Raw genomic sequence first — 22,108 nt, 5'->3', positions numbered from 1 at the left:
GACACGGTTAATGTAAAGTCAGTAGCATATACTTTGTTAGTAAATCTGTAAACTTTATTAGAAATATATTACATTTTTAAAAAATCTGTATTGTATTGTATTATGGTACTGTTTGGATGTATGTTGGGACCTTGTTCCTAAATCTATAAGCAGAACACTTAAGCCATGGCTACTTAATAAAGAACAGAGAAGTGGTACTTCTGCTAAGAGCTAGAGAAGATCTGGAGGCCACAAGGGTATTTTATGATCCCAGCTTAAATTAACACAGGTCCAGTGAAGCATCGAGGTTAGCTGGTCAAAACGGGGTCAGCAACCCCATAAGCTGAGAGCTGTGCTGCAAGACACCATCACCCCTACCACGTCCTACTGGGACTGTCAGTCAGCCAGCATAAAGAGGTCTGGGCCTCGTGTTTTGGAGGGGTTGAGGGGAAAAAGCCCCTCAGGAACTACAGCCCACATCTCATCCAGTTAAATCTGTCCGCTGGTGAAAGTCAGTATAACTGAGTGGTCAGCTAAATGGATTATTTCATCTTCCTCAGAGCTCAGAAGGGTGTCTGGGGTTGTGGGTCATCACTCAAGATTACAATTTTCAATATGTTTTTCCGAAATGAAAAGCAATTCGCTAAGTGTGTTAACTATGAATAGATTTCCTTTATTTGAAACTATGCATTATATAGTACTGAGCAAAATGCAATATCCAGTCAAAATGACCATTAAGGACAAGTTATTCATTTTTTACTTATGTCCATTCTTCACCTTTATTCCAGCTTCCGTTCTTCTCAGGAGACTCACATTCAGCTCCTCAAAGAATCTGCAGACATGCCTCCAAAGCTCAGTTTTAGAAGCTGGTTGATGATTTTCTGAAATAATCAAACCCATTCTTTGGTGTTGAGGTCTGGACTCTGGGGTGGTCAGTCCATTGTTCAGCTTCTTTGTTTGATGTGGCCATCTTTTCTCAGTGAGGTTCTTCTTGATCAGCTATACATCCTTTTAGACCCATAGCACAGAGTTGCAGTAGAAGGACTATAGAAGCAAAGCACTAAGCCAAGGCTTCAAAGTCAGAAAAAAGCAAAGATTGGAGGCTCTGTAGCTACAAAAGGGTGCGAGCTGTGCACGCACTAATTGGTGGATCAGTGACGAAGCTGATGGAGTTTGGTCCTGATGCGAGTCCCTGAACTATTCAGCGTGGAAGTTTTTTCTTCGGAGCTCCATATCTCTGGTTCCCCAGGGAGTAGAAGGTACTGATTGGATAAAGCACAGCTGAGTTCTGAGTCTGAGCATTCAGTGAATAGGCTTTAGGCACAATTAAAATAGAGGGTAGAAGGGTGGGTATTCGTTATCTCCGGAACGGAGAAAGGTGGGGGATCAAACAAAGGCTCGTTAGAAGTGGGCGGATGACAGTAGAAAGCTATTAAAATTTGATGGGGTTTGGTGGGTTTTTTTTGTGGAGAGAAGGCTGAATGAAATTCCCCGGAATAGAGTCATATCTTGGAAATGCTAAGGAGTATCAACTCAGGGGTTACCATTTCATAAAATTCTGGGTCTTGTTTGGTGGAGCTGTGATTTTCCTGAGGGCTCCACTAAGCGTTCAAAGGTACCGGGGCGTATATCTCCTGAATGGAAGTAGCTAGCAGGACACGGATAGGCACATTGGAAAGAGCATGGTCTTTTTGGATAGTTGGATGCAAAGTGCTGTTTATCTGATGGGGCAATTTTGGTGTGTCTACTAGGTCTTCCAAGTGGTTATTAGGAGTAACATTTTCTCTGTAGCTTTTAATCAACTGCTCCTTCCTTATGCAAGTGGATTATCTCAAAGCTAATGAAGTTGTACCTTGTAACTTGTACCTACTGGCTGTTTTGGCTGTTTTTACTGGGCTCTGATTTTTGCACAGTGCTGTATGTTTGTATTTTTGAATAAATGTTTGAATAAAGGTTGATGACGGCCTGATACTCACTGAAATGTCCTCTGGTAGGCCACTGGACACCTCCAAAGACCGGTGGTCAACTTGGACGTGACCTCGTGTCACAAACTGGATAACTGAGGAACTATCCTGCACAGAACGCAAAGAGAACATTTATGAAAAAAATTTTTTTTTTTTATAAAACTGTATAAATAGAATCTATTACAATAGCAAAAATAATAAATCAGATTGATTAAGATGACTTGCAAGGTGTTTCATCCTAGGTGTTTCATCCTATGTCCACTTGAGCTGCTTGTTCTTTTCAGACAGACATCTCATTCGCATCCATCTTCATCCCTCTATCTGCATGATTTTCCCCACTTGTCTGTCATGGCTGTACCTCTCTTTAATCCCTTATTTTTTATCCCTCACTTTTCATCCTGTACTTTCTAGTATTTGGTCCTATAGAAACTTGTTAATCTGACCTGAACTCCTTGAACTTTCAAGATGGAATGCTGGAATATTTATTTCAAATAAATATTTGAGTGTATTTCATACGGACCCTGCCCTCCTACCCTGTTATTCTCTCTTTCATCCCTCTTTCTTTCAAAAGAAAGCCCTTCATTCTGATACACAATTTTCAAGCTAGACCCATCAATTTGTGATAAAGATTCAGCTCTGGGATACAAATAATGATTCAGTGCTGACAATTAGAGGCAGGTCCATCATGGGTTTTATGGCTGATTCCAATTTACAGCAAGTAAACTGGAAGTATGGGAGTTTAAGGCCAATCCCTATTTCTTATTTTTATCCCTACCCCCGTGTTTTTGAATGTTGCCCCGTGGAACTGAGTTACAGGGCAGAGGTTAAAATCTTCCCTCTGAAATGGGACCCTTAAATAAAAAGAGCATCACTTCATTAACAGCTGCTAGCGCTGCTCTGTAGGTGACCCTGCCCGTCTGTAGTGACAGCAGAGGAGGGTAAAGTTCAGCTCCTCACTGCTGGGCTTTAGTTACATTTAGGGCATCATATGCCTTCAAAAAGTGGGGCAATTATTTATTATCACCCATACCTAATTCTTCAGTGATATGAAGCTGAATCAACATAAGAAGCTCACTAGGGGATGTGAACTTATTTTCACTTCATTCAACAAAACATGGAACTTGACCACTGTGCCCAAACTTTTGTGTAGGACTGTAAGTACCTGTAAGAGACCTTATGACGTGGCAAGGCAGAAGTCTTTTTTTTTGGTTTGTGATACACTGATTACTGTTTCTCTGCTTAATTATAAACTGTTATTCCTCAAACAGAACAGAGTGTTCTTACCCTCGTCAGTATTTCAGTGTTCAGTAGCATTTGCACATCTATACTCATAGCTTCTTCTTTAGGTTGAGATCCCAGGCTGCAGGAGATGGTCAGACAGGCTCTCCCAGGCCGGTCACAGTCCTGTCAACAAATATACACACACCATCACACCAGCTGTCATAAACCGCCCACCACTCTGTTACCCAATTGAGCCTGACGAGGCCGACAAAACAGGGTGTTTCACATCCTTGGGATTTGGGCTCAGGCTCAGGTTTGACTTGTGATGAATGATTTTATTTAGATTAGTTTTTATTTAAAACATTCATCCATCATCGTTGACCGCTAGTCCAGACAGGGTCGCGGTAGCAGTTGGGAGAGCAGAGAATCCCAAATGACCCTGTCCCCCGCAACTTCCTCCAGCTCATTCCCGGGGACCCCAAGCCGCTCCCAGGCCAACATGGAGACATAATCTCTCCAGCAGGTCCTAGGACGACCCTGGGGTCTTGCCTGGAACACCCCCACCAGGAGGGTGAGGGTTGGGATGCAGATCGACCGGTAAACAGAGAGCTTCGCCTTTTGGCTAAACTCCCTCTTCACCACTACAGTCCGGTACAGTGACCGCATTACTGCTGCTGCTTGTCCCAGCCTACGGCCGATCTCACGATCCCTCTTCCCGTCACTCGTGAACAAGACCCCAAGATACTTAAACTCCTCCACCTGGGGCAGGTCCTTTCCCCTTACCCCTTATTTCCCTTATTTAAAACAATGTCTCTGAAAATTCATGCACACTCTCTTACAGGCTTTGTTCACACAGCAGGTAAAAGAGGCCCAAATCAGGATCTTTTTCTTCATGTGACACAGATGTGTGTCAGTGTGAACAGATAAACACACTGAATCTGACATTTTCAGTTCCGATTTGAGACGCTTTCATATATGGGACTGAAATCCAATACATATCTGATCTGCTGCAATGCGACTCAATTTGAACAGCTGAATCGGAATTCATGCGACTTTTATGTCAATCCAACTCCACATTCATCATAATTTTGTGCTGCTGAGACTCATAAACATCTGGGCTGATGTACTGTACAAAAGTTATAAGACACTCATCCAAAACCCTCCGTGTTTGAAGAGATTTCCAAAGAAATGTCCGAATGAGGCCACAGGAGAACAGTTAAAAAGTCTGAAAGCGAAGTTTAAAGAATCTGAGGATGCAAACCAAGGAAGTGACCGCGCCCTTTTTATGGCTCGAACACATTCTGGGTGATGAGCCCAGCTGTCAGTCAGTGAAGCTTCATGGTGGCTCCTGTGATGCTGGTGAAGACGAAGCTGATCCTCCGGGAGTGACTGGCGTTCGTTGGCGGTCATGACTGTTTACCTCTGGATGAGCCGTGATGCAGCATTACGCTCTGTTCTTTTGAGCATGTGGCTCAGTTTGGGAGCTGATCTGTTCAGACTGTCCCATACAGAACACTTTTAAAATATAATCTGAACAGCCAAACCAAAAAAATCAGATTTGGGCCACCTTTACCTGCTGTGTGAACTTAGCCTTAGCAATATTTTCTAGTATTTGCCGATACTGAGTACTGAGTAACCTACTCATAATGAAGTACACTCTTAAAAAGATGGTTCTTCGTTTTGGGTGCTGTATAGAAGCATTTTCAAAAAGGTTATGTATATATATGTATATATATATATATATATATATATATATATATATATATATATATATATATATATATATATATATATATATACCTACAGCACATTCTCCATCAATCTATAACTATTAACTATTTCACCATTTCACCATGCCAAGAACCATTTAAGCACGCAAAGGGTTCTTTGGGTGTTCATGGTTCTATATAAAACCATTTTCTAAAGAATTCTTGAAGAACCATCTTTTTTAAGAGTGTAGCTGTGTAAATGAGTGTAATGAACCTTAACAGTTAAATCATTAAATCTATCTGATGTTAAATGAAGGTCGTTTGCTCGCTCTGCTACATCAGTGATCTCTGATCAAGCAGCGCTGCAGTGGAGGTTTAGTTCCCCGTCAGAAAAGATCTTCTGTGCAGTTGTGAGTAAAGTAGGTTTCATAGTTGTGATCCTCATCTGTCTCTTTCAGCAGCAGCACAGCAACAGCAGGAATCACATCTGAGGCTGATGCAGCCGAGGAATTCACTCTTCCAGCTTTTCTTGTTGGAGTCGTTTGATTGGCTGGTTGAGCTGTAGATGAATGTCCTCTAAAGCCAGACAGATACGGTGTGATTTTAGAAATCTTGTTCTTTGGTGACTCACTGTACGCTTGAATAGACCATTGTGTTCAAACAAAGCTACGATTTTTATACTCACACTGCACAAAACGCTCCATCTGCCTGACCTGCTATGGGAAACGCAGCCTCTACAGATGCTCTGTCTGCAGACCGATATCAACAAAGCTGATTCACTCAAAATAACCGAGTACTGAGCAAACATGCTGTGACACTGAGCAGCACTACTAACACTGAGCAGGGGGTGATGTTCACAGTAGGACCATACGGTCTCTCTACAGACTATATCTGGGTTTCTCAACCTGTGGGCCGCAGACCACCAGTGGGTGGTCCACCTGTATTCGGGTCTGCAGCAAACAGGTGAACTGATCCGCTTCCAACCAAACCCTGTTCACCGCTGGTGGGACTTCATCAGTAGAGCTGGCTTTCCTCTTTTTCTAGCAGCACATTGGTGCTGTACTGTCAGCATAATATGCCAGTTTTAAAGTCTGACTATTCATTGCTCTCATATTCCTGCAGTTCAAGCTGTAGCTGTTAAAAACAACGGATGAGCCTTAAAATAATAGCGAAGATCTGTGTTTGATTTCTGGCTAGGCATCAGTGACCTGAGTAATTAAACTAACATTGATAAACTAATGATAAAGAAGCAGATTTCATGTAAGGATGATTATTATTACTGACTGGGGCCTTTGGATCAGCAAATCGCAGTCCACATCTACATCTATATTTTTTTTCTCTCCAAACAAATGTTTTTTAACATTTAACAAAATTTTGGTTTCTGTGATTGAAGTAAAGTAGAACTTTTTCAAGCCCTTATTCAGAGATTCTCAATGTGAGCAATTAAGGAAAAAAAGAAAACTTTTTTTTTTAAATTGATTTTAGTTTTTTCTGTGTGCCGCTATGCTTTACTGTTATAAACAGGTGGGCCTTGGGATGAAAAAGGTTGAGAAGTCATGGACTATATAGCAACTATATAACAATTTAAAAATCAACATTTATATCTCACAATTCTATTCGGTCAAAGACAAAAATTTTGACTTTTTCGTCTTGACTTTTTTTTGTTAACCTATGTGTCTTCACCTGAACTGGGAAAGCAGTTAGGATTGTGTTTGATTTTTAAAACAGGTTAAAATCAGAGAGTGTATTCCTGACAGGAATACAACAAGACAGAATGTTTAAAGTGCCCAGCTTTGTGTCTGACCCCCGTGCCGTAAGAAGCACCTCTCTGTGTGAGCAGAGCCTTGTTCACTACCAGTTTGAGTCGCATGCATGAAATACGACTGGTTCCTTACCAGAACCTTCCTGCCAGACTTGGTGAAGAAGGCAAAGATGGTGTGGAAGAGGCTCTCTTTGTCCTGAGGGATGGTGCACGGTGTGGGGTTTCGCTGCCACGTACAGTTCCCTCGACCTTCTGTCACCTGCAGGAAAAACACAAGCTCACTGTGAGCAGCTGCATACATTTCCAGCTCTTTGTGAACCAAGACAGGCAGCTGAAAGCCTCAGGCAGTTTAAGGATAATGAGCAGTTTTCTCTGCTTCATAGCATTTGGAGAAAACTATTATTTGGAAAAAAAATGAGTTTACAGATATTTTTGTAAATTTAAGTGTATTTACTGTCATTCTTAAGGCCAACCTGCATCAGACTGTTTTGTACTAAATTCAGTGTAAGGACAGCTGTGATTATGATGCAATCAAAGGCTGACCGATGTCAGTTCAACCTAATTTTCTCTGTTATTGTGTTGAGGGGCTGCCTAGTCGCATCACCAGCAGTTTGCCTTTCTCTAACAGCTGTCCTGACATTGAGGATAATCTGAACAGATATATGTATACAAAGAGTCTGGATAAAAGGAATCTGTTTAAAAGAAATGCTAACATACAAATGTGTGTGAAAGTTTGAGCCCACCCAAATCAAATTACATTTAGTTGGTGTTAAAGTTAACAATTTCTCTATACAACACTTAAATGTGCTACTTTTCTTCTACTTGTTTTCCTTAAAACATAAAATGTGAAATATAGTCCAGAAAAAAACTAAATATAATTTGACCTGCATGATAAATCGTATTCTTTGGCATTATTGTGATTAAATATAGTTTAAGGCTGACACTCTTACAATTTTTTTTTTTTTATACAGGTAGGTTAAGGTAGTGTTGGGAGTCTTGCCCAAGGACTCTTATTGGTATAATGTAGGGTGTTTACCCAGGCAGGGACTGAACCCCAGTCTACAGAGTAGAAGGCAGAGGTGTTACCCACAACACTATACCAACCACTATATACCCACTACACTATACCAACCACTTTATACCCAATACACTACACCAACCACTATATACCCACTACACTATACCAACCACTATATATACCCACTACACTACACCAACCACTTTACACAGTGATAATGAGTTTCTGTGATAAACACATTAAGAGCTGTGATGACAGAACAAATAATCTCAGAGATGTCATTCTGTTATCAATACAAACCTTTAGAAGCCTAATTAGAGTGTGGAATTGAACTCTGTTCTCCCACACAGGGGATGAGTAACTTGACCATTCAGCTATACAGCCAATCACAAAACACAGTAGCTCAAACTCTCCTCCATCCTGAACTACACGCTGAAAAACACCAGGCATTAGAATTGCTGTCTCACACAGTGCTTTGTTTTATGTGAGGCAGCAATGGCTACTGTCACAACCAACATATTTAACTAAACAAATAAATATAAATAAAATTATTTTTTTCCATGTGTTTTTTTTCCATAAAATCTAAAAATAAACAGATTTTGTGTATTTAACATAAACAATTGTGTATTCTTTTGTAGAAAAAGCTGTTTAGGTGATGCTGTCTGTTTCTCTTTCAGTGCACAAGAAATGTGCTCTCAGTTCTGATGTTAATATTTCTTTTGTTTCTATTTTGCATTTTGCATTTTATATTTGCATTTTGATGGGCACTTTTATAATTTTATGTTTTGTTTTATGTTATGTTATTTGCTTAAATGAGAGGTTAGTCTGTTTCTGCATTTGTCTGTCTACATTTCCAAAAAAAATCTATACTTGAATCACATCCAATCAGAGGTGCTTTATTTTCATAATTTATCACTTCTCATATCGTCATTGTGATATCCATCAGCTTTACTGAACATCACATTTCATGTCAAAGTCGTACAAGCCCTACTAACCAGAGATGCTCAGGTTTTGCATATGACTGTGTGGAAAACCTTGAATTCCTGGACATTTTGTTTCACATCATATCAGTAACAGCAAACAGCAAAATAAAAGCACTTATTTGTCGCTGCTGTAGGAACAAAACCTCATCTCTCCAAAATGGTAACTTCAGAGGAGAAGGAAAAAACATACATTACTTCCTATGTAAGTAATGATGGAACCATACTTTTTCTCCAAGTAATTCTCAACTGTTTCTTTTGCCTTATTCATCATGAAATGTACATAAAATATAAAGGATGACAGGCATTTTCAAACTGTCAAAAACTGAAAATTGGAGATTTTTAGGTTTTCTTCCCTGGAGCCCACGTAACCCAGCCAGACTCAGCCCAAAGAGGCAATGAGGGGAGACCATGTGGCCCCCCACCCGCAAGGTCCAGCATGGGGGAGTAATGCAGTGCTGCACAGGCAGTGGGAGACTGCAGGAGGGCCCTTGGTGGTCTAGGCCCTTGCGGCAGAAACTGGCTCTTGGCACGTGAAATGTAACCTCACTCGGGGGGAAGAAACCGGAGCTTGTGCAGGAGATATAGATGGGCTCACCTCCACCCACAGTGCCGGCTCTGGAACCAAACTCCAGGATAGGGGTTGGTCCCTCTCCTACTCAGGGGTTGCACAGGGTGAGAGGTGGCGGGCAGGAGTGGGGTGTCCCCGGCCGGGGTGTCAGTGGACGAGAGGGTCGCCTCGAATGCGAATTAAAATCACAGAGATGAAAACTCTGACTGTTGTGTGTGCTTATGCACCAAACAACAGGTCAGAGTATTTGGCCTTCTTGGAGTGAGTGGGCGGGGTTCTGGAAAGGGTCCCACCTACAGACTCCATAGTCTTACTGCGGGACTTCAGTGCTCATGTTGGCAAAGTCTGGGAGACCTGGAGAGGCGTGATTGGGAAGAACGGCCTGCCTGATCTAAACCCGAATGGTGAATTATTATTGGACTTCTGTGCCAGGCATGGATTGTCTATAACGAACACCAAGTTCGAACACAAGGATGTTCATAAACATACATGGTACCAGAGCTCCTTGGGTCAAAGGTCAATGATCAACTTTGTTGTTGTTTCATCTGACTTGGGACCATATGTTCTGGACACTCAGGTAAAGAGAGGTGCTGAGCTGTCAACTGATCACCATCTGGTGGTGAGTTGGATCAGATGGCAAGGAAGACTGATGGTCAGACCCAGTAGGCCCAAGCAAATAGCGAGGGTGTGCTGGGAATGACTGTCGGGGGCCCCTGTTCAGAATGATTTTAACTCTGGGAGAGCTTTTCTCATGTCTCGGGGGAGGTAGGGGACATGGAGTCTTAATGGACCCTGTTCAAGCTGTATTTGGCAAGGGTGGAGAAACTCTGACTTCAAGTGAGGATACTGTCGGTCAGTGGAAGGAGCACTTTGAAGAACGCCTTAATCTGGAAGATATGCCTCCCTCATGGGAGTCAGGGCTGAAGGCCTCTGGCATGTCAAGTTCCATTTCCCTTTTGGAGGTCACTGAGGTAGTTGGCAAGCTCTTCAGTGGCAAGGCACTAGGTGTGGATGAGATTCATCCAGAGATGCTTAAGGCTCTGGATACTGTGGGGCTGTCGTGGCTGACGTGCCTCTGCAATATTGCATGGACCTCATGAACAGTAACCTTGGCAGACCGGGGTGGTGGTCCCCATTTTTAAAAAGGGGACCAGAGGGTGTGTGCCAACTATCACACTGCTCAGCCTCCCTGTGAAAGTCTATGCCAAGGTGCTGGAAAGGAGCCTTCAACCGATAGTTGAACCTTAGATTGAGGAGGAACAATACATATTCTGTCCTGGCTGTGGAACAATGAACCAGCTCACTGGAGCAGTTTGCAGCTGAGTGTGAAGCGGTTGGTATATGGATCAGCACCTCCAAATCTGATTCCACGGTCTAAGCCCGGAAAAGGATGGCATGCCAACTCCAGATAAGGGGAAAGGACTTGCCCCAGGTGGAGGAGTTTAAGTATCTCGGGGTCTTGTTCGCAAGTGATGGGAAGAGGGATCATGAGATCAGCCGCATGCTGGAACAGGCGGCAGCAGTAATGCAGTCACTGTACCAGACTGTAGTGGTGAAGAGGGAGCTGAGCCATAAGGCAAAGCTCTCTGTTTACTGTAAGGACCCACTGGAGTGATAACATCTCCAAGTTGGCCTGGGAGCGGCTTGGGGTCCCTGGGAATGAGCTGGAAGATGTTGCGGGGTACAGGGTCATCTGGGATTCTCTGCTCTCCCAACTGCTATCGTGACCCTGTCTGGACCAAGCAGTTAACGACAATGATAATAATTAATTAATTAAGTGACCCTTATTAGTCCCACAATGGGGAAATTTCAACTCCGCATTTAACCCATCCGTGAAGTGAAACACCACTTACACACTAGTGAGCACACACACACTAGGGGGCAGTGAGCACACTTGCCCGGAGCGGTGGGCAGCCCAATCCGCAGCACCCGGGGAGCAGTTGGGGGTTAGGTGTCTTGCTCAAGGACACCTCAGTCATGTGCTGTCGGCTCTGGGGATCGAACCGGCGACCTTCCGGTCATGAGGCTGGATCCCTAACCTCCAGCCCACAACTGCCCCCTGCCCCCATGATGATGATGTTCCAACAGAAGCAATATGTGGATTTCATGTAATAATTGAAGGTTTGCTATAAGTGCCTATATTTTGCTGTTGATATGTTGGCATATTCTGAATAAACAGTGGCCAGTATTTAATTAAATGTTATTCAATTATATAAAAACATAGGTGTTTAGATTTTTACTCCTAGTGAGACTCTAGCAGCTGCATTCTGGATCAGTTGAACCTGTTTGATTGTCTTGTTTGGAAGTCCAGTTAGGTGACCATTACAGTGATCAATCTTTCTAGAAATAAAGGCGTGGATGAAGTTCTCCAGGTCTGCCTTAGTCTGAACATCTGTGATCTTGTTGATGTTCTTAAGGTGATAAAAAGCTGATTAAGTCACGGCTTTGACATGACTGATAAAACTGAGATCAGAGTCCATCAGTGCACCAAGGTTACGTACTAGTTCTTTAGATTTCAGAGCTCTTGAATCCAGATAGGCAGCTACTCTGAGCCTCTCACTGCTGTTCCCAAATAAAATAATCTGTTTTATTTTTATTCAGCTGCAGAAAGTTTTGTCCCATCCAGTTAGTGATGAGCTTAAGGCTCTTTCAGAGTGAGTCAAGACCATAGTTTGAGGAGCGGGCCGAGTAGATCTGAGTATCATCCACGTAGCTGTGGTGAGATCTCCTATAGTCTTGAAGGATTTGGCCAAGAGGAAGGATCAAACTAAAGCAAGGTCAATGCATCCCAATCTGATCTGATGCATTAGGATAGTCCTGTCCATTGTAAGTAAATTAGCTTTGAACTGCTGGGTGACTTGAAGGACTGAAGGAAGTTCAACCTCAGCAGGAGTTCAGCAGCCCCCCCAACCAATTTCCCCATATGGAGTGATTTATTGCTTCACCTCCACCCTATCCCAGTGACCCCAGGGAGCCCCCTCCTCCTTTTACTGCTTTTCACCTCATCCTCTCCAGCCAGAAATGAGTTCCCTTTGTGGATGTCCTGTCGCCCCCATTATTTAACCCTCGCACCACCCATATAACTGCAGCGCTGCCCTGCACTGTTCCCACAGCCACCCTCAGCCCTCAGCGATGCCCTTCAGTGGCCACTTTCACCAGGCTTCCCCAAACAGTCCAACACTGCTGATTTAAGACAGAACCGAAGAGCGAGGCCACCAACCGTTGATGGAAAAATGCTCAGCATGTTTCCAGCAGGGAGATGCGGTGGAACGCTTCCACACAGGCACTTGCAGTCAAGCCTGCTGTTTGTTTGGACTGTGTGAACAGTGTTCCTTGGTTGGAAACTGCCTGAGATCCTGATTCTGCACTGTCAGAAATACAGTTTCTGTTCACATACATTTTTGTTCATCAAGGCATAAACAGTGTAAATGTTCCCTCAAAGCTCAAAGTTTTAAGGTCTGCTTGAGAACCTTAAATAATTTTTTCCAGGTGAAAAATTCATATTTATACCTTTTCATAACCAAATATTTTAAAACAGAACAGTAGAATAAAAGTCTGGAGGTGAGACGGGGTGTGTGGAGTCAGTACAGCTTAGAACATATCATTTCAGTGGATTATGGTTCAGTTATGTTCCCTGACTACAGGTACTGAGATGGAGCCTTGAGGGTCCCACCCCAGTGATGAAAGGGGAACTGCCCATTTGTCCATTTAAATGAAAACAATCAGGTTGCTGATGCAGCATATTTTCAGCTGAGTTCACTGCTGAGTGAAATAGCACCTGAGTTCTGGGGTGCTAAATGATTTTCATAGCACCCCCCTGATGAAGCCCCTGTCTGTAATAAAACGGCGTTCAAGCCTCAAACATGAGCTGAAAGAATATTTGCCATCTGAATAACAGTGTAGCCTCCTTGGAATCACCAGTGGTTCCAAAATGCACTTTCATATTTCATAAGCTACATTCAGAAGGTGGGCATCAAATGAGGCTGTAACTCTTCTTCCCATTCAAATAGATGGTGATGTCATTTTAAACCCTTATAATAAAAGAAGCTGAACTCTGTTTTTCTACTGAAAGTCGACCTATTTTTCCACAAATCTGGGCTCTAAACTATGACCAGACGACGTCTCTTCAGTGATCTGCTCTGTAAATATTACTTTTATAAAATAAAACAAAGAGCGTCTGTGATTTTTGGCTTTCAGCAGTAAATTATAAGCATATAGTAATAGGTGTAGATCATAAAATACAGGTTCTGTTTTTTCATTTGAGGGTAACGTTTACAAAATATAAATAAATAAAATAAAAATGTACATTTATTTAATGCAGTTACTGAATAACTTGCCTCATGACTTGGTCACGAAAATTCAGATGGACAAACCAAAATACACCCTGGAGAATAAGAGGTTAAACTTTCTCTCATATATATATATATATATATATATATATATATATATATATATATATATATATATATATATATATATATATATATATATATACATACACACATTGTTGTTGGTCGAAAACCTCATATCTCCAAAATGGTAACTCTACAGGAGAAGGAAAAAACATACTTTTAATGTAAATCAATGGAACCACAATTTTTCCCCAAGTCATTTTGGGCCATTTCTTTCTCCATGCATCATGAAATTTACACACAGTGTGAAGAGTAACAGGCATTTTCAAATCATGTTAAAAACTGATAAACAACAAAAATGGAGATATAAGGTTTTCTTCTGACAACATTTAGGTAAGAACTTTATTTATTAACACTGCTGTCTCTTCATCACTTTCATTTTTCTCCAGTTGGAAGCCTGTGACATATCTACACACACCTCAGCACTACCATTTCTTGAACAGAAAGCTGAATGGCACAGAAAGCTTTACTTTAATTAGCTTTTAAGAGTAAATAAATTATATTCTCATTTCACATATTTCTTATATCAAGAATTCAAAATTTACTAGTTGAAATGTGATATTCACATGTGTAAACTGAATTTCTGAGATGAAGAAAAATCCAAAACGGCCTGCTGTAGTAATTAGAATTTGAGCAAATCAATTCAACTTTTGTGATCAAAAATATGTTAACTTCAGTTTTTTTTAGTAAAAATTATTACTGTAATTATAAAGAATTGGAAAAAGGTTTGAATAATACAACAGTCTCATTACGGTACTTGCGTATATTTTCCCTGCAGTGGTATAATAATAATAACAACAGACTGTTGTTACTTTCCAACTTCTTATCACCCACAAGATCAGCTACATGACCAGCTACTGTGGCAGGTAGAACACACTCAGCCCGAGCTGAGAGGCTGATACTCCTCAGGTGTCATTTTCCATACAGCTAACTGATCCCTGAGTAAGTGATGCCATATGGAGCTGAATAGGTGGGACAGAGTTTAAGGCTATTAACAAGCTGACTGCGTTATATACCAGTGTGGTCACCGAGGGGTTAAGGAAACATCTGACGCAAAGGTGGTGTTAGATTACTCCTTTCAAAATAAGAGTAGCTGTGAGACGTCATGTGGTATTAAGTGAGGTAGCTACACAAACAAAGGAGCCTCTCTTTTTTATTAACAGTAAGCCTGACGATGATGACTCCACTAAACCCTCCAGGCCCTCCAAGCAGCACTAACAAACCCAAAACAAACTCAAAAAGCCACTCAAGTTAACTTTAATATGAAATAACAGGAGTTTCCGAAACGAGTCCACACTGATTAAAAGCTACAGAGAAAATGTGTCTCCTAACAACCACCTGGAAGAGCTGGTCAAGCCCAAAACTGCCCCATCAGATAAACAGCACTTAAAGCTTTCATCTTTGAGAGAGAGGAGAAAATTAAGCTGCTTCAGATCTGAAAACATCCACAGGTGTTTCTGTCCATCCTATCACTGTGAGAAGACCACTCATCGTGGGTCTGAAAGGATGTGTAGCTGATCAAGAAGAACCTCACTGAGAAAAGGAGACGAACACATCAAACAAAGAAGATGAACGATGGACTGACCACCCCAGAGTCCAGACCTCAACACCACTGAATGGGTTTGATTACTTCAGAAAATCATCAGCCAGCTGAGCTTTGGAGGTGTGTGCGCAGATTCCTTGAGGAGCTGAAAGTGAGGCTCCTGAAAAGAGTGGAAGCTTGAATAAAGGGACAGAGCACACAGATCTGCTGGCGCTGGATCATTCGGTGCTGATGTTGCAAATAAGATAGTTGTAACTGCTGTGAACAACGGATCATAAATTGGTTTGAGGGAATCGAATCCTGAGATTTCAAGCGTTCTAGTGGTTTACTGCATCACTGTAATATCAAACAATTTGATGCAAAAAAGTAAAGTTTAAAAACAAGAAGTGAACGTATAGTACTAATACAGTGATCTAGAAAGGTCACTGATAAGATATGAGATCTGATAAGAGACTCCTCTGTAGAGACTTGTTTGTAAAGACTCTCCTGTTCATTCTCCTCTGTATATACTCGTTTGTATAAACCCCCATGTAGTCTCCTCTGTAGAGACTCCTTTGTAGACACCCATGTATGCTTTCCTTTGTAGAGACTCCTTTGTAGAGACTCCTTTGTAGAGACTCCTTTGTAGAGATTCCCCTGCACAGTCTCCTCTGTATAGACTCATTTGTAGAGACTCCACTGCACAGTCTCCCCTGTATACACTCCGTTGTAGAGACTTTCCTGTATGGTCTCCTCTTTAGAGACCCCCCGTAGAGACTCTTCTGTAGAGACTCCTCTGTAGGCTAAACTATTAACTCATTAATATTTAGCAGTGGCACAGTAAACTAGTAAGAAAGTGGATTTGTGTGACTTACCTGTGTGTCTATGATGTGGAACATGTCTGCCCCATTGGCAACCAGTCTGTTAGGTAACCTTATGTCCACAGTGGAAGCAAGCAGCCTGCTCGGCCCGTTATTTATCACCTAGAACAGCAGCATAAGGGAAACTGAGTTATGCAGAGCTTTCTGATTTCCATTTTCAATCACTTCATTTGAGTTCTGAAGATGCTCCACTGTAACATCATGATATTCTACTGTACAAAGTAGGGGCCGCACAGACTAGTTGACTTTACTGCTCGACGATGACGCTTTAATCTTGATGTCAACTAGCCGCTGAGCATGTGATTATGACACCAACAACATGGGTGCCTCAGAGAAGACAACAGGTGATTTCAAAAGGCTGGCAATGCAATCCAGGGCTTGCTGGAAAGGGCGTGTCACACTCTACTGACCTGTGGTGTTTGGCTTCAGTCTAGCATTTTTCCACAGATCTACAGAGCTTCAAATATCAGATACTGAACGTCTACAATAAAGGTCCTACATGATTGGAGCGGGAAGCATAGGGCCCTGTAATCCTGTACAATTTGAAGTCTTATTTTCATTAATGTAGTTATGTTATAACTGAAGTTTGGAGTGCGGACCATGCCTGAAACACCTCCTTCTTCTAAAGCCCTTAAAATGCACATCCTCACCTTGCGTTCCTGTGACAAAGTGTTCACAAGCCCCCCATGCCCCCCCCCCACCCCCCCATTCCTCAATCCTGTATTAGTCTAACTATGGGCTATGAGGGGGTCCAGCCTTCTAGCTACAGACAGAAGCTTCAAAGATCTCCAGCCAAGTTTTGAGAGTTCTCCCCCTCCCTTAATCAGTCTTCCTTTGTACTACCACTGCCATGTTGAAGGCATGGTCTGATTTCACACACAGCTCTTTAAATTTCTTCGTCTCTCCAGACCTCCACCACAGGCAAGCAACCTCAGGTTGCCCAAGGGTGCGCCTAAGTCAGATACAAATTTGTGAGATTCCATGGTCCATAGCTCTGGTTCCCTCAAGACCAGCAATGCAATCCAGGCCTCGTTGGAAAGGGTGCTTCACGCTCTACTGACCTGTGGAGTTTGGCTTTTTTTAAGGTCGCTTCTTGCAAAGCACTCCCTTCTCCTGATGTTTTCTTTATGTTGTCATCAATGACGTGTCAACGTCACCTCAGCTCTCATCACATAACTGTCTACTTTAAAAAGTCTAAAGTCCTGCAACCCCTAGAATCAATAAAACACTTTAAACCTTCATTTGAGATATTATTTACAACTCTTACACAAATCCTGTTTCTGTTACATTCAATCTGTGAACGACACAGAAAACACGCTTGCCTACCTGGAAGGTGAAGTTGAGGGGCTGAAAGTTGCACTCTAGGTCCTCCAGCTGAACAAAGCGAGAGGCCTCAATTGAGTTTCCGTACACAAACGAGGATGGATTGACCACACTGCAGAGACAGAGATAGAACTACACCAGTCTCTTACTGCTCACATTAAAGAGGAATTTCACCAGATTTTCAAATATTCTACATAGTGAAGCGGTTAAGATGTAAACAGAGCGGTTCAGAGTGGTTTGGTGTGAAACTCTCCGTTCTAGATAAACTTACAGAGTCAGAACTGTTCACAGTGGACGTGATAGGAACCAGACATTCCTCTCTAAAAGCTCTGTCATAGAAAGTTCCTACATTAAATGGTTATGAATTCACTGCCTGATGACTGAGATGCTGTTTTATGATAGTTTTGAGAAGATTTCGGGCTTAAAATCCATTCATAGTGGAGGGATACATAATATGCAGGGCATTGTTGTGAGGCCAAATAGTCCCCAGAGAAAAGTTATTACTTTTTACAGATTTTTGACTATTTCCTATCATCAACATTCCATATAAACTCAGAAGACTTGTGTAGGTTCTCTGGTGTTTCTGGATGGTAAAATAAAATGTCTATATCTGTGTTTGTAGTCATGGCGACCCCTGGATCTATCACCACCACTGTAAAGACATCTGTTGGTTAAGTTTCTCTACAATTAATAATTTGGTGAACTTTGTTTACATCTGAGTTATACAGAAATTTTGAAAAAGTGGTGTAATTCTCCTTTGAAATAACTGATTTGATCTAATATTGCCTGTTTGATGCTTAATGTTCCTAAACATCTGTGACAGTTCAATGCAATAAAGGTAGCTGAAACACAATATATCAGTTTTAATGTTAATGTTTATATAACTGAATACAAAAAAGACTGACAAAGTTTAGTTTTAAGATTGTATTTATGAAGCTCAAATGAAATGTGAAGCTTGTAAACAGACAATAATGCTTTATAACACCCTAAAAAGCTTTTTTCTTTTGCACTTTTCACAACAAAGTTACTTAAAAGATTCTTAATGTGAACGTACAGTTCTAGGAAAACTGTTCACACTTTAACGAAAAGCAGCATTTGTAAGGTGTTTACGACAACTGACATAAACCTACATAAACATGTATAAAGGATCATTTCAGCAAACATCAGTTGTCATAAAGGTTGCGTTTGTCAATCTTAATATTTGAAACATATTGCAATATTCCTTTATAAATTTAGGTAACACTTTACTGTAGAGTGCTGTTCATGAGATTACATACCACCTGCATAAGCTTGCCATGACAACTGACATAATCCTGCATGCCATCTGTCATAAAGACTACTTTGGCTGACTTGGCAAATGTAACCTGAAGGATGACTGTTGGAATAAGCATTTATAAGTAGTTATGTAGGGTTATGTCAGTTGTCACTGATGTCATGTAGCCTAATGTATATCACCCTACAGTAAAGTGTTACCGACATTACTGCATATGTCAGTTGTCACAAAAGACTTACATACACTCTTAAGGGTATGTAAAACCATTTTCAAAAAGGTTCGATACAGAACCTTGCACAGCACATTCTTCATCAATTCCTTTCACAATGCAAAGAAATCGTTTAGCATGCATAGGGTTCTTTGAGTGTTCACGGTTCTATGTACACCCAATGTCTTTACTAAAGAACCCTTGAAGAACCGTCATCTTTAAGAGTGCAGGTGTTATGTAGCCTTAGTAATGCTGCCCTGCATTAAAAGGTTATGTAAGCTGTTATATAGCATTATTAATGCTGCCCTGCATTAAAGTGTTATGTAGGCTGATATGTAGCCTTATTAACGCTGCATTAAAGTGTTATGTGGACTGTTATGTAGCTTTATTAATGCTGTATTAAAGTGTTACTGGAAACATACTTAAAGGGCCCATATGCTCCTTTTTTTGTAATTTTCCCCTCTGAGGTCTTTTTATAACCTCTGCAAAGTTTTATGTGCCAAAAGCAGCCATAATCAATTTTTAACAACCTTTTCTATGTTTTTGTTACTGAGTCTTTAAGACTGATAGACTGACAAATCATCCAAAAGAACCTTTTTTTAGCACCTTTATTCTTAAGAGTGCACATTTGTAGACTATAGAAATCAACATTAAAGTAATTAATTGTTTATAGATCATCAGGAAAAAGGTGTAATATATTGGTATTCAATAGGAATGAACTGTGCATTAATGTTCATTCCTATTCAATGGACCCATTCAAATGAAGCAATCTTAAATCCAGTCAAGATATTCACATTTTGAGGGGTTAGTGCACTTATTATAACATTGTCTCACTTATTTATAGACATTTTTACTTGTTTTAAGTGGTTTTATTACATAAAATTAGCCCACTATAATGGCAGATAATTTTCAAGCACATTTCTTACCACACACAAAATTACCTTGTAGTAAGATAAATTTATTTAATAAAATCACTTAGAACAAGTAAAACTAATGTCTAGAAGTAAAGTAAATAATCTTAAATTAAACTCACAACAATCTCAGCAGGAGAAATATTAGGTTTATCCATTAATTTAAGATCATTTTACTTCACAAGAATAGATTTTTTTGTAGTGTATCTATGTTTAATTATAAGATTTGGGTTAAAATCTTACCCGGTCAGAGTTGTGTCCACCTCATGCACCAGTGGGATGGACAGTTCCAAAGTGTTGTCATGTAGTTTGTTCTCGTGCTCTGGATTCGCACTAAAGAAGCAACATTTAACATCAAACTTCCAGTAATATTCAGAAATATCCTTTATTTAAGTTATTTTAGTGAGTGACTGGCCTTTTGGCCTGTAAATCTACACAATAAAGCCACAGAGACGCCTCACAGTGCTTTACAATCATGCCTTTGCAGCCCACTAGCCTCTGTAGCTTTAGTATAAATGTATGTGCCTATATGTTTTTTCAGTCTCTACTGTAATACCCCGAAAATGCATTACCGGTACAGGCACAACAGCACCTTCTCATTTACTGTGTAATACAGCTTTATGAGAAAGGAAAACACATCTGGATGGCATTAGCACAAAACTGAGACCATTCAGGTACTCTTAAAGGGGCCAAACAGAGAATCCAGCTAATTAGGAACAAATATAAACATTACAGCATTCAGTAAATGACGAGGGCCATGTAAAGTCACAAAATATGCCATATAAATTTATATTGGACCAATATAAACACTCACCTCCTGGCATGTACTAAAAATAGCAGCGTCTCATTTTCACCAGACAGATGACTTGTGTCAAACAGCACGGACAGATGGTACTAAAGGAGAAATAAATGAACGCACATATAAAAAAAAGACATTAGTTCGTAATACTGTGCTAATATCTGTTCATATCAACACATTTTACACTACACTGTAGAAATTATCCAGTGTTTTAGCTTTAAAAAGTAATTAATCTTGCTGCCTTCAAATTTTGAGTTCATTGAACGTCTGATTAGATTAAGAGACCCTTATTAGTCCCACAACGGGGAAATTTCACCTCCGCATTTAACATATCTGTGCAGTGAAACACCACATACACACTAGTGAATACACACACTAGGGGGCAGTGAGCACACTTGCCCGGAGAGCTCACATCCATTCATCCATCCATCCATCCATCCATCCATTTATTTTCTAAGCTGCTTCTCCCTCAGGGTCGCGGGGGGGTACTGGAGCCTATCCCAGCGGTCATCAGGCGGAAGGCAGGATACACCCTGGACAGGTTGCCAATCCATCTCAGCATTTCAAGGTATTAAATATTGTATATTATACACTGACTGTCCACTTCATAAGTCCACCTCCTTGTTTCTACACTCATTATCCATTTTAGCAGCTCCACTGACCGTATAGCCCCCTTTTACCCTTTTCTTCAGTGGTCAGGACCCCCATGGACCCTCACAGAGCAGGTACTATTTAGGTAGTGGGTCATTCTCAGCACTGCAGTAGCACTGACGTGGTGGTAGTGTGTTGCGCTGGTGTGAGTAGATCAGACACAGCAGGGCTACTGGAGTGTTTAAACTCCTCAGTGTCACTGCTGGACTGAGAACAGTCCACCAACTAAAAATATCCAGCCAACAGCGTTCTGTGGGCAGCGTCCTGTGACCACTGATGAAGGACTAGAGGATGACTAACACAAACTGTGCAGCAGCAGATGAGCTATTGTCTCTGACTTTACATCTACAAGGTGGACCGACAAGGTACGAGTGACTTAAAGAGTGGACAGCGAATCAGTCTTGCCATGACTATTCAATAAATGTAATATTTCTCATTTAGAGCTGTGAGGATATTCAAAGATTATTTCACTTACTTTTTAGACATTTTTACTTGTTTTGAGTACTTTTTAAAGGATCTCATTATACTGGAAGATAATGTTGCTGGTTTTTAACATATTTCTTACAGTAAGCAAAATTATTTGTAAACATAGTGAGATAATTTTACTTCATCAAATCACATAAAACAAGTGAAATTGTCTAGAAATAAGATAATCTTCTAATAAGATTACACCAGTCTCAACATGAGAAACATTATATATATATCGATTAGATTTAAACTGCCATAAACTGATACCATTTTCTCCAGTGTGTAAACTGGTTTTATTTATTTGTCATTTATCTGGTCCTGCTCCAGTAAAATTATCTTAAATATAGTCAATAAATCTAAGATTGCTGTAATCCTAATTTAAGATGATTTAACCTATTTCTAGATGTTGTTTACTTGTTTTAAGCGATTTTATTAAGTAAAATTATCTCTCTGCAG

At 40.8% G+C, this 22,108-nt stretch overlaps 1 protein-coding gene across 2 annotated transcripts in view; it reads right to left on the bottom strand.

Moving 5' to 3' along the window:
- Positions 1 to 22,108, bottom strand: part of itga9 (integrin, alpha 9) — a 162,129-nt gene that overhangs the window by 12,483 nt on the left and 127,538 nt on the right. The window contains exons 20-26 of one of the 2 annotated variants that reach the window (XM_017702651.2): positions 20,549 to 20,628; positions 19,978 to 20,067; positions 17,346 to 17,454; positions 16,014 to 16,121; positions 6,769 to 6,894; positions 3,228 to 3,347; positions 1,956 to 2,051 (exon numbers count right to left, since the gene is read on the bottom strand). In XM_017702651.2, the coding sequence (XP_017558140.1) occupies positions 1,956 to 2,051; positions 3,228 to 3,347; positions 6,769 to 6,894; positions 16,014 to 16,121; positions 17,346 to 17,454; positions 19,978 to 20,067; positions 20,549 to 20,628 (729 nt within the window). Of the gene's footprint in view, positions 1 to 1,955; positions 2,052 to 3,227; positions 3,348 to 5,127; positions 5,450 to 5,558; positions 5,623 to 6,768; positions 6,895 to 16,013; positions 16,122 to 17,345; positions 17,455 to 19,977; positions 20,068 to 20,548; positions 20,629 to 22,108 lie in introns of those variants that run through there. The other variant, XM_017702652.2, reaches the window with a different exon arrangement.

The sequence above is a fragment of the Pygocentrus nattereri genome, chromosome 5 (genome assembly GCF_015220715.1).
Source record: "Pygocentrus nattereri isolate fPygNat1 chromosome 5, fPygNat1.pri, whole genome shotgun sequence".
Taxonomy (NCBI): Eukaryota; Metazoa; Chordata; class Actinopteri; order Characiformes; family Serrasalmidae; genus Pygocentrus; species Pygocentrus nattereri.
This window is presented reverse-complemented; position numbering and strand designations above follow the sequence as displayed.